The 12367-nt window shown below is 45.1% G+C and overlaps 1 protein-coding gene across 1 annotated transcript in view; it reads left to right on the top strand.

The window, feature by feature from the left end:
* Positions 1-12367, top strand: part of DOCK8 (dedicator of cytokinesis 8) — an 83208-nt gene that overhangs the window by 35284 nt on the left and 35557 nt on the right. The window contains exons 18-22 of the mRNA XM_074166620.1: positions 5330-5425; positions 6506-6740; positions 7674-7838; positions 9616-9791; positions 11584-11679. Of these exons, the coding sequence (XP_074022721.1) occupies positions 5330-5425; positions 6506-6740; positions 7674-7838; positions 9616-9791; positions 11584-11679 (768 nt within the window). The remainder of the gene's footprint in view (positions 1-5329; positions 5426-6505; positions 6741-7673; positions 7839-9615; positions 9792-11583; positions 11680-12367) is intronic.

Here is a 12367-nt window from a genome sequence, read left to right as displayed (position 1 = left end):
ATAGCTTTTACCTCTGCAAATTGACTTGATTCACCTTCTCCTTCAGTAGCTTCTGCAACTCGTCGTGTAGGACTCCATACAGCAGCTTTCCATCTTCGATGCTTTCCTACAATACGACAAGATCCATCAGTGAACAAAACATACTGTTTCTCATTATCTGAGAGTTCATTATATGGCGGGGCTTCCTCAGCACGTGTTACCACCTCCTCTGGTGGCATTGTGAAATCTCCACCTTCAGGCCAGTTTGTGATCACTTCTAGAATTCCTGGACGATTTGGATTTCCTATTCGAGCTCGCTGTGTGATTAAGGCAATCCACTTACTCCAGGTAGCATCAGTGGCATGATGAGTAGAAGGAACTTTACCTTTGAACATCCAACCTAACACTGGCAATCGGGGCGCCAGGAGGAGCTGTACTTCAGTACCAATTACTTCTGAAGCAGCTCTAACTCCTTCATACGCTGCCAAGATTTCTTTCTCAGTCGGAGTATAGTTGGCCTCGGAGCCTTTGTAGCCTCGACTCCAAAATCCCAGAGGTCGACCTCGAGTCTCCCCTGGTCCTTTCTGCCATAGGCTCCAGGTAGGGCCATTATCTCCAGCTGCAGTATACAGCACATTTTTAATGTCCTGTCCTCTTCGGACTGGTCCAAGTGCTACTGCACGCACAATCTCCTGTTTAATTTGTTCAAAGGCTTGTCGTTGCTCAGGACCCCACACAAACTCATTTTTCTTTCGAGTCACTTCATAGAGAGGTTTCACAATCTGACTATAACCTGGAATATGCATTCTCCAGAAACCCACAACGCCTAAGAAGGCTTGTGTTTCCTTTTTGTTAGTAGGTGGGGACATAGCTGTTATTTTGTTAATCACCTCCATTGGGATCTGGCGACGACCATCTTGCCATTTAATTCCCAAGAATTGGATGTTTCGTGCAGGTCCCTTGACCTTACCTCTTTTCACAGCAAAACCTGCTTTCAGAAGAATCTCAATTACCTTCTTACCTTTCTTGAAAACTTCTTTTGCTGTATTACCCCATACAATGATGTCATCAATGTATTGCAGGTGTTCTGGAGCTCCACCCTTCTCCAGTACAGTCTGGATCAGTCCATGGCAAATAGTAGGGCTGTGTTTCCACCCCTGGGGCAGTCGATTCCAGGTATACTGGACACCCCTCCAGGTGAAAGCAAACTGTGGCCTGCACTCTGCTGCTAAAGGAATAGAGAAAAAGGCATTAGCAATGTCAATTGTAGCATACCACTTGGCTGCCTTCGACTCTAGTTCATATTGCAGTTCTAGCATGTCTGGCACAGCAGCACTCAGTGGTGGTGTGACTTCATTCAGGCCACGATAGTCTACTGTTAGACGCCAGTCACCATCAGACTTGCGCACTGGCCATATCGGGCTGTTAAAGGGTGAGCGAGTCTTGCTGATCACTCCTTGAGTCTCCAGCCGACGAATCAGGTTCTGAATGGGAATCAAAGAATCTCGGTTAGTGCGATACTGTCGTCGATGCACCGTGGAAGTAGCAAGTGGTACCTGCTGTTCTTCAACCTTCAGCAATCCTACCACAGAAGGGTCATCTGAAAGGCCAGGTAAGGTAGACAGCTGTGTAACACCCTCAGTCTCTACAGCTGCTATACCAAAAGCCCACCGATACCCTTTCGGGTCTTTGAAATACCCTCTCTTGAGGTAGTCTATGCCAAGGATGCACGGAGCATCTGGGCCAGTCACAATAGGATGCTTTTCCCATTTATTCTTATTCAAGCTCACTTCGGCTTCCAGTACAGTCAGTTCTTGAGATCCTCCTGTCACTCCTGCAATAGTGACTGATTCTGTCCCTCTATGATTCGATGGCATTAGGGTACACTGTGCACCAGTGTCCACCAGGGCTCTATACTTTCGTGGCTCTAATGTGCCAGGCCATCGAATCCACACAGTCCAATAAACTCGGTTATCCCTCTCCTCCTCCTGGCTGGAGGCAGGGCAACCCTAATGCTGAGGACAGCATCTCCAATTGCAAGGTGAGTTCCTGTCTGGACAGGGGCAGTGCATATTCTGAACTGGAGCAGCCATATTCATGTAACCATCCTTTCTTCTGTTTGCTTTACCTTGCAACTCAAGCACTCGTGACTGTAGGGCTGAAGTAGGTTTTTTATCCCATCTCCTCATGTCCTCTCCATTATTGCGGAGGCAAAGCCACAGGAAACCTCGGAATGAGTCCTGTTTCCCTTTGGTTGGTCTCATAGGAGGGCGTTTTTTCTTAACAGCTGCAACTCTGGTCTTAACTGCAGCTTGGGTCTGAGCAGGCACCTCAGTCTGAGCTGCAACTTGGATCTGAGCAGGAGCTTGAGCCTGAGCTGCAACTTGGATCTGAGCAGGAACTTGAGCCTGAGCTAGAGAAGAGTAAGATTCTCTCCCAATCTCAGCAAGTTTTTCAAGCAGTTTGTGAAAAATTGTCTCGTTTTGCTCAACTATTGCCTTGGTCATTTTCTCTATTGTCTCATTCTGTGCCTTATTCTGTTCAGCCATCTTCTTAGTCAGGTTTTCTATTGCTGCAACACCGATGGGACGAGAGAGACTATCTTCATACTGTCGCACCCTATCAGCGACCTCATTTACAGTTGGGGTATCAGTATCAGATGCTCCCCAGACCATTGTTGACAAAGTGTGGGAATACACTGATGGTGCACTCTGCACAAACTTTTTCAACAAAGGTCGTTGACATGGCATTTCATCAGGATTTATAGTCACTTGCCAATCACCATAAATCACTTCTCGAATAGCCAGTTCTCTCAGGTATGTAATACCTTTCTCCATGCTGGTCCATTGCCTTGGACGGCTTTGGATATCATCCTTAAAGGGATATCTGCTCTTTACAGCTGATAACAGTCGCCTCCAGAGACTGAGAACCTCTGCCTTATTCCCAATCGCTTTATCAATACCTCCCTCTTTGGCCAGATTTCCCAGCTGGCTGGCTTCTCTACCATCTAAGTCTATGGAATTAGCTCCACTGTCCCAGCATCGGAGCAACCAAGAGAGAAGTGGCTCCCCATCATGACGAGTAAAATCCTTCCTCAGATTTCGCAAATCCTTTAAGGACAAAGAGTTAATAATTACATCTACATCTGAGGCATCATCCTGTATCGAGGCTGGTTGAGAAGGACCCTCTCCCCTATCTACCTGAGAAGGGGCTGTTGACTGTGTTGTAAGAGGGTGCTTTCCTTTATCTACACCAGACGGACCCTGTCCTGCATCTTCATCAGAGGAACCCTCTCCCGAGCTCTCTAGCTTGGGCATGTCCTTGTCGTAAGGGGCAGGGGACGGAGCCAACCTCTTTTTCTGCTTCCTGGTCACCGGAGCAACTTGTGCGGGTTCTGCTGGCGCTGGGGGAGCGGCAGTGCTCGGGTTGGGAGCTGGAGCAGTGACAGCGCTGGCTGTCGGGGCCGGAGCGGCCGGTGCAGCTGCGGGCGTAGGAGGGGCTGGCGACGGAGATGTGGGGGGTGCGGGCGGCGGAGCCACTTTTACCGCCGGCTGCGGAGTGACCGGGGCCGGGACGGGCCGGGGCGCGGCTTGTGCCGAAGCCGGTGCCGGAGCCGGTGGGGGGGCGACCGCTGCCGCTGGGGCCGGTGTCGGCGTGGCCTTGGCCGGTGCCGCTGGTTTGGCTTGGGCCGGGGCCGGGGCTGGTTCTGTTTGTGTCTGCACTGAGACTCTCGCTGGGGCAGCAACTGTCTGCGTCCCTGCTGTGACTGTCGCTGGGGCTGGAGGGGCAACTGTTTGTGTTCCTGCTGTGACTGTCACCGGGGCTGGGGAAGTAACTGTTTGCGTCCCTGCTGTGACTCTCGCTGGGGCTGGAGGGGCAACTGTTTGTGTCCCTGCTGTGGCTGTCACTGGGGCTGAGGCAGGAACTGTTTGTGTCTCTGTTGTTTGAGTAGCGAGGTTGCCTATCACACGATGCTCATTCTGATATTCCTCAAGTCTAATAAGATCTAACGCCTGCACCACATTCAGTGTCATAAGTATCAAAATCAGGCCCACATGACAGAGACAATCATAACAATCTTTCTCTGTCCAGCCCGTAGGTTTTCCACCCCTTAGTTCAATTGGTAACATTTTTAAATAATCATGAACAGGCAAAGTAAGCTTTCCCCAGGCAAAATCAAAAGTGTAATTAGCGGCAGAATCTATTATGCGATGCCCGAAACATGAAGATACCCTACCAAATGCAAATCTCAGATTATACACCTGAGCACCAGCCCACACCAACATAGCACGCCTATACCACCGCATCCAAACACAGAACAAATATAAACCTACCTCAATACAACAAGTCAATATGTCCACCCAGTTAAGCACCACTAAATCAATCAACTTCATAAAAAAGTCTCTAAAAATATCATATACCATATCCTGTAGGTACAACATGGTGAAAGCTGTCGGTTCTCCCTGAGCAAACTGGAATTCAAACTATTCAGGCAATCTTATCAAACCACAGTCGTCGAGCCCCACGTTGGGCGCCAATAAATCTGTCGTGGTTTTGGCTGAATTTACCAAAACCGGACCGGCAGATGGCCCTTCCCCCCCCTTCCCCCCCCTAAAAGAGGAGAGAGGAGGAGAAAGAGATAAGGAGATTCAGAAGTTTAGAATGAACTAAACTACTTTAATGAAGAATTAATATTAAAATAAAAATAAAGAAGAAAATAATGAAATAGATACAATATATACAAAACCGTATCAAGTTCCCAGGATGACAGTCACATCACCGGCAGGCACTGGGGAAGTCCCAGACTGGACTCAGTGACGAATGGGAACTGGATTCCAGCTCTGGAGTCAGGAACACACGGATCGGGATCAAAGGCAGATGAACAGACAGAGTCCTCTCTGGACGTCGGCCATCGCAGGAAAAGGGGCTGACCCTTTGATCCCTCAGCTTTTATACTGAGCATGGGGCAGATGGGATGGAATACCCCAGTTGGTCAGGTTTGGGTCACCTGTCCTGTCCACTCCTCCCCACCGATGTGACCCCTCTACGTTTTTTCCGTTTCCGACCCTCTAAGGGGGCAAATAACAAAATTGGCTGACCTTGGTTGTTATAGCAATAAGTATAAGCAAGGGCCTCCCTGCATACCATTCCTTGGCATGGAGCACAAACATTGGTCTTATCACTCTGAGAACGAGCAGTTTTCTCAACAATATGCCGTTAATTTCAGAGAGTTAGAGGAGGCCTAGCTAGGATGTAAAGTTACAGAACAGAAAATTGGTTCGGTTTTACTTCAAACCGGGACAATTGTTAAAAGGAAGATGGTGATTCCCATATTTTCTTTCCACCACAGAAAGTTCCATCTCAGACACCACCTATTAAGTGGGTTGAAGGACACAAGGGTGTTTTCGGTGTTGAAGTGCAAGCTGTTTCATCTGTTCACACTCAGGTAATGCATCAGAAGCAACACACAGCTGCAGTTTCATTTCAAAGAGAATTCATATGTCCAGGCCAACTTAGGATGTTTATGAAATAGAGATATTTAAGCCCACACAGGTTTAAAACCAACTAACAGTTATGGAAATAACCTCAGTGAACGAAATCCATTGGTGACGTGAAGTCTATTGGTACAAGTGAACAAATGAGCACTCTCAACAGCAAGTCACATCAAGCAATAGGTGTCTTCTCAGCTTAGTGAGGGTCTGCTTAGGCTGTGTTTTAAAGGCTCTGGCAGGGCACAATGCCAGTTTCTGCAGTCTGCATCTTCTATTCTGCAAGGCTAGTTCAGACAATGCATCTACATCTGCAGAGACATACCACATCCCTGCCTCTAGGGACTGGTTGTACTGCCAGAATGCTTTAGGCAGGTCAGCTGTCAATGCCATGTAGTGTGGGGACACAAGCTTAGCGCTGAATGAGAACTCTACAATTCTAGTCATTTAAATATGATAGCAAATTGGAGCTTCACTGATCTTACTGGGTTTGAGGCAGAGCAGCTTTATTTTGCTTCTGCTGCTTTACACTGTCTCCTACCCATCATCTCATTCTAGTTAACCCTGGTGGCCATGTCCTAAGAACTGCAGGCCTTGTGTCTAAAAAGCAGATCCAACACCCCTTTGCAGCTTGCTTTGTAAATACAAGTAGGGCATACTCATAAGGCACATAACCTGTATATAGCTGGAACTTAGGTGTGGGTGGCAGAGGGACTATAGACCTATGATATAACAGAGTTTTATCAGAGAGATGTTTTTGTGCGATGAAGCAATCACTTTAGTAAGGGCTTTAACTTTCCTGCTTTTAAACTGATCTAATCGGAGTCTGAATTTGAGCCCAATGAAAAGGAACAAACAAAGGAACAAGCTGTGACAGCTGCTTTACAAATTGATCTCTAGGGCTAACCACCACTGCAAGCCAGAAGGGTGAAAATATTTTCTCTGATCCCATCAGGTGGGACAATCAGGCTCTGTTTAGCTAGCAGCAGCCTGACTTTGCAGCAGCTTCGTTAACTGTGAGTGCACTGTATTTGCAGGACAATCACCTGGAGAAGTTCTTCACTCTGTGCCATTCTCTGGAAAGTCAAGTGACATTCCCCATTCGACTAATGGACCAGAAGATTACGGAGGCTGCACTGGAACACGAATTGAAACTCAGCATTATCTGTTTGAATTCTTCACGCCTTGAACCTCTTGTCTTGTTTTTACATTTGGTACTAGATAAGCTTTTCCAGCTGGCTGTACAGCCCATGGTCATAGCTGGCCAGACAGGTATTTACTGCTGCGTGGACTTGGAGTGGTAGTGCAAGCAATCTAGCGACGTGGGGGAAATGATTGCTACATATCCAGGCTCAGATTTAGTCTTTGGGGCACTCTACTTCTAAAAAGTTGTGCCTCTTAAGACACAGTTTCACTGCACAATTTAATCAGGTTTAACTGAGTTCCTGCTTTCTCCCCTTTTCCTCCTACATATAAGGCTCTCAGACTCTGATTGGGAGGTACATCAAATTGTAGAAGTTTACTTCTCTGGAAATACAGGTCAGAAAGTGGGTTGTGGTTTAACTTTGGTATGCAGTTGTTTTGCAAGGAAAACACCAGGAAAATCACTTATCATACAGCTGACGTATCCTCTGCCCAAATATGTTTAGACAGAGTTGGGTGAGCACAAAAACAGAGAGAATATAGTAATACGCACAGATTTTTCTGTTACTGAGGCTGTCAGTTGCCAGTTAACATTAACTCTGTAGGGAAGGCATACTTGGAGACAGTGGCGTAATTTATTTTCTTTCATTTTGGTAATCAACACTTGTTATCCACTCTAATATTTGTGGAAAATCCTGCTAGCTTGTATTTGTCTGTCAGCTGGAGAATAATGAGTCTTAGAGTTCTTCAAGTAGGTATTTTATAGGAAATACGTGAAGGCTGCTAGAAGTGGTAATTAACAGTTACAATCTGGTTTTATGTAGCACGACGTGGTGGAGTAGCACTGATTGTGTTGAAAGTCAGTGGATCTACTGCAGAATGGTTATTGGCCTATGTAGACATTGGGTCTGGTCAGGTATAGCAGTTGCTGCCTAGAGATCTGAATTTGTTAAGGATTGGATTACAAGGTGTAGAATTAGTTGTTGTAAGTACAAAGAATGCCCTCACTTAATTATATTATACCCTTCAGTGCTGGGACTAATTCTTGCCTCTATTTCACAGCCAACTTCTCACAGTTTGCCTTTGAATCTGTGGTTGCAATAGTGAACAGTCTCCACAACAGCAAAGACCTAAGCAAAGACCAGCATGGGAGGAACTGCCTCCTGGCATCTTACGTCTACTATGTATTTCGTCTGCCAGACCCTCAGAGAGAAGTAGTCAAACCAGGTAATATTGGTGCAAGGATTGCAGAGGTATTCTTTTGTCTTGATACATGCTATTCAGCATGGTGCTTCTGAGAGGAGGACTTAGGGAATTGGCCTATAAAATAGCAAATACAACAGACTCAGACTGCATACCGTTTAAGCACAGCACTGTTCAGATATATTGTTTTTGTCAGAGGAAGGTCAGGGAGCTCAGCGCTGCAAAGACTAACTTGGACTTCCCCCCATAATCTCTATTTCTCAGTCATTCATTTAAGATGCAGGGTTGGGGTGAGGGGACTCCACAGCTATATGCAACGCTGTAGCTTCATGAAAATGAAAGTGAGACATCTCCTAAACTGAGGCTTTCTTTAGAGGCATTTCCTCCAGAAATTAAAATGGCCTTAAGACGCCAATTTCTTACTGGCCTGTACATCAGTAAACCACCTTCTGTGAAAACTAATTTACTGTCAAGTGGCACAGGGCCAAGCTCTGCCAATTTCTCCATCACATTAGGGATGTCATCAGAGGATGAAATCATGTACGTTGCCAGCAGGTTGAGAAAGGTGATCCTTTTCCTCTGTTCAGCACTGTTGATGCCACACCTGGAGTGCTGTGTCCAGTTCTGGGCTCCTCAGTACAAGACAGGCATGGACATACTGGAGAGAGACCAGCTAAGGGCAGTGAAGGTGATGAAGGGACTTGAGCATCTGTGCAATGAGGAGAGGCTGAGGGAGCTGGGACTGTTCAGCCTGGAGAAGAGAAGGATCAGGGAGGATCTTCAATGTATACAAAGACCTGAAGGGAGGTTACAAAGGAGGCAGAGCCACCATCTTTCCAGTGGTGCCCAATGACAGGACCAGAAACAAAGGGCACAAACTGAAACATGAGAGGTTCCCTCTGAACATCAGGAAACGCTTTTTACCTGTGAGGGCGACCAGACACTGGCACAGGTTGCCCCAGGAGGTGGTGGAGTCTCTCACCTTGGAGATATTAGAAAGCTCTCTGGACATGGTCTTGGGCAACTGGCTCTAGATGGCAGGGAGTTGGACCAGATGACCCCCAGAGGTCCCTTCCAACCTCAACCACTCTATTATTCTGCTGCAGTCCATTGTCCTAAAGCCGATAGGATTCATCTGATCAATTGCTATGTATTTTCTGACTTAGCACCAAGCAATTGTGCTATAGGAGCTAAAGATATGTAGGCCCTTTTCTCTTCCAAATAGTCATTTAAATCCCCCCTGAAGGACATTTAGTCTGATGTTAAGCTGTGCTAAAATCTCTGAGCTTACCTACACTTGGAAATTCTTTATCCTGGAAAAATAAGATCTATGGGGAAGCTGAAAACTAGCTAATCATTTAGTGAAACTCCTGCTGGCAGTGCTCCCTGCTTCCTTGGATACTTTGAACGTGGTGTTAAATGTTATGTCTTGAAGGTGGTATTTTGTGTTTAGGCCTGTGAATCTTGTCTTGATCTACAGCAAATTAAAAAGAGCTGATGGGAAGAAGAAAGAGCTTTTGTAATAGTGCTGCTGCTCAGGTAGCCCTGTTAATCTTTTGTTACTGCTTGTGCAATTACCCTGTGAGCTGTTAACTCAGAAAACATCTGCACCTTATCATTCAATGCCTATGTATTTTGTTAAGGAAGCAGTTGGTGGTGAGATTTTCAGGTTTTATACTTTTCAGATTTTATGCTTTTCAAAATGCTGATGCTATAACAGCAGTAAGCAAAGCTGGCTTGAATTTCATGTTTGTCTCATATATGTTCTTTAGTCTTATTTCAAACATCTCTCTACGGGCAGGTGCAGGCAGCAGTGCCGTTTTGACAGAGTCTCGTTATTACACATTTGGACGCACTTCTGCAGTGTCTGTTGGGAGTAAACTCCTGCAGAGCCGAGTGATAAGCTGCAGCAATCCTGACATTGCTGTTACACAAACTGCTGCTGATGAGGAGGTGAAAAGCATCATGTCATCCAAGGTAAGAGAATGAAGTCGAGTATTTGGAGAAGTCTATGGACCAAAACCTAATGATCTAGATTCGTTTCTTGAGGATTGGATTTGCTTCTTGCAAATGCACTGTGTATATCACCAGAAGCATTTGCTGTTTATCTGATTTGGCATAGGTACACGCTAAATCACATTGCTAGATTCTGATGTCTCTTACCAGTGAAGAGAGCATGAAGTAAGAACCCTGTCTCTTGTTTGGGGCTTTGACATTAGAAGACACTCCACCGGGGAATTTGCTTTTTGGATGACATGCCTCACTCTCCTGTGCTTCCTGACATCTAAGCTTACATCTGGTGACATGGGCTGGTCGAGGTTGTACAGTCACTGTGAGAAAAGACTGCTGTTGATTACACTGGGAACAGATTTACTTTCTGAAAAGGGTTAAAGAGTTCTCAGAAGGGAAATAGTTTTCCTAAAATAATTTATTCTTCTTGCTCCTTTTAACTCTTTTTTTTTCTTTCTTTTTTTTTCTTTTTTTTTAACACAGGGCCTGCTTGGTGCTAAGTAGCTTCCTGTTAAAAAAAAAGCAGGCAATTTATATGACAGCAACGCCATGATTTTATATTGCCTACAGTTCAGATGCCATGTGCATATTTTGTAACTGGGTCTTTCCAAATACTTAACCACAGAGTGAAATACAAGCTTTCTCTGGCTTTCTCATCTACAACTACATATGCCACCAACAGCTTGAAGGATAGAAAAGATGATGACAGCCAAGCAGCAGGATTTTGCTTCCCTGACTGGCACCTGGTGCTTGCTGGTTTACAGCATCCCAGGCTCATCTCAGAGATTTATGAGGGTGGCTGGGCTCAGCTTTCTGGGGAAACCAAAATCTTGAGTTGCCCATTCAGCAGGAGCTGGGAGGCTGTGCCTCTGACAAAAAGATTTTCCCCTCTGCAAGGAGTCTGCTCCTAGCTGCAGCCCTGGCAGAGCTCTGCAGCAGCGTGTCTGCTGAGCTCTGAACTGTATCCCCCCTCCCTTTCTTTGATTGTTATGTATGTAAAATACGGCTTCTCAAGCAGGTTATTTTCAGAAACATTTTGAAGTCTTTTCTCCATTGAATGATAACATGCCTCTCCAGTTAAAGTGGATGGGTGCTTGTCCTGAGCAAACTAAACCAGAAGTAATAAGATACACAGGCTTTGCTGATCTATTTGATTTGTTTGTATAGGCGTACGTATTTATCCATAGCAATTTTTAATAATGTAAATTTTAACTTACTAGCCTTGTGAATTTTACTCTCTTGTACTGTGTCCTAAAAAAAAAAACAGAGCTCAAGCCTTTCTTTTTCCTCCCAAATTAATGCAAATTTAAAATGTTTGATATTATATCTTCATCACACTGATAAATGTAGCAATTTACAATTGGCTACTGCCATGTCACTGCCTTTTAAATTGGCATTACTTTTAATGGAAGGAAGACTCCCAGATGCTAGTTGATTTCCAATGTAGAGCCACCGGATAAACTTAAAGGAGAGTTACGTTTGAAAAGGTGAATTGTAGCGCTTCCGAAATACAGCTGCAGTGCTGAAATTGGGCACGTGATGGCAGTGTTGGCATTCGCACTCTCCGGCGGCCGCTGCATCCAGGTGGTCTTTGACCTCCACTGGGAAGGGGGATGGGGAGAAGGGAAGAGTTGAGCTGTTTAGGTGAACATCTGTGCATACTTTCCAAAAAACCACCGCTGCGGATTTCTTCTCTATTAATTAGCTTAAGTTATGTATTAACTTACTATTATGTATTTCTTCTGGCTGTGCCCTGCAGCCTATGGATCACAGCTCCAGTCGGATGTCTTTCTATGTTGAAGGAACAAATGACATGCCAAGCGTTTGTGCAACCCCAAGACCATCCAATAAAAAGGTACTGTACCACTAAGCGTGAGGGTGCACATTACCCAAGCCTCGAACCTCCTGAGGCAGTGCTGGTAATTAGCACTTCTAAATGAGGAGAGAAGAGAGAGAGAATAAAATTAACAACCAGTTTTATCAAACAAGGAGTTTGTGATGGATTATCGAATCACTGGGTAAATATTACCCAAACTTTTCTGTTCCAGAGTCTTTAGATTCTTTTTCCAGGACACATTTAGACAAGTAGTAGCCTGCCTAGATCCTCCCTTTGCTCTCATTCTCAAGGTGTTAGGGCCTCTGTCTTTTTCCACTGCTGTTTACCCTTGGATACCTGCCTTTACATGTTACAGTAAACTGCTTTCAGAAATGTTTGCCATCTCTTTCTTCTATAAAGAATGTTTTTCTTTACCCCTTTTTGTAGCTTTTAGAACCAAGAAGTTCTTCCCTGTCTTGAGTATATATTCCCAAATAGCTTTTTAAGAACACAGAAGATACCACATCACATAGATGATAATTTTTCCAGAGCTGTATCTTGTGTTTGGCATTGCTCAGCAGCAGTGGATTTGAATGAAGAAGCAGGGGAAAAACCCTGCAATGAGCAATTCAGATCTGAGTTACAGTTAAGAAACTCTTTTCTTACTCCTGTTTATTGGTTTGATTTCTGACAAAAAGCATAGTGGTTTATACCCAATCTGAATATT

This window comes from Numenius arquata, chromosome Z (genome assembly GCF_964106895.1).
Source record: "Numenius arquata chromosome Z, bNumArq3.hap1.1, whole genome shotgun sequence".
Classification (NCBI taxonomy): Eukaryota; Metazoa; Chordata; class Aves; order Charadriiformes; family Scolopacidae; genus Numenius; species Numenius arquata.
This window is presented reverse-complemented; position numbering and strand designations above follow the sequence as displayed.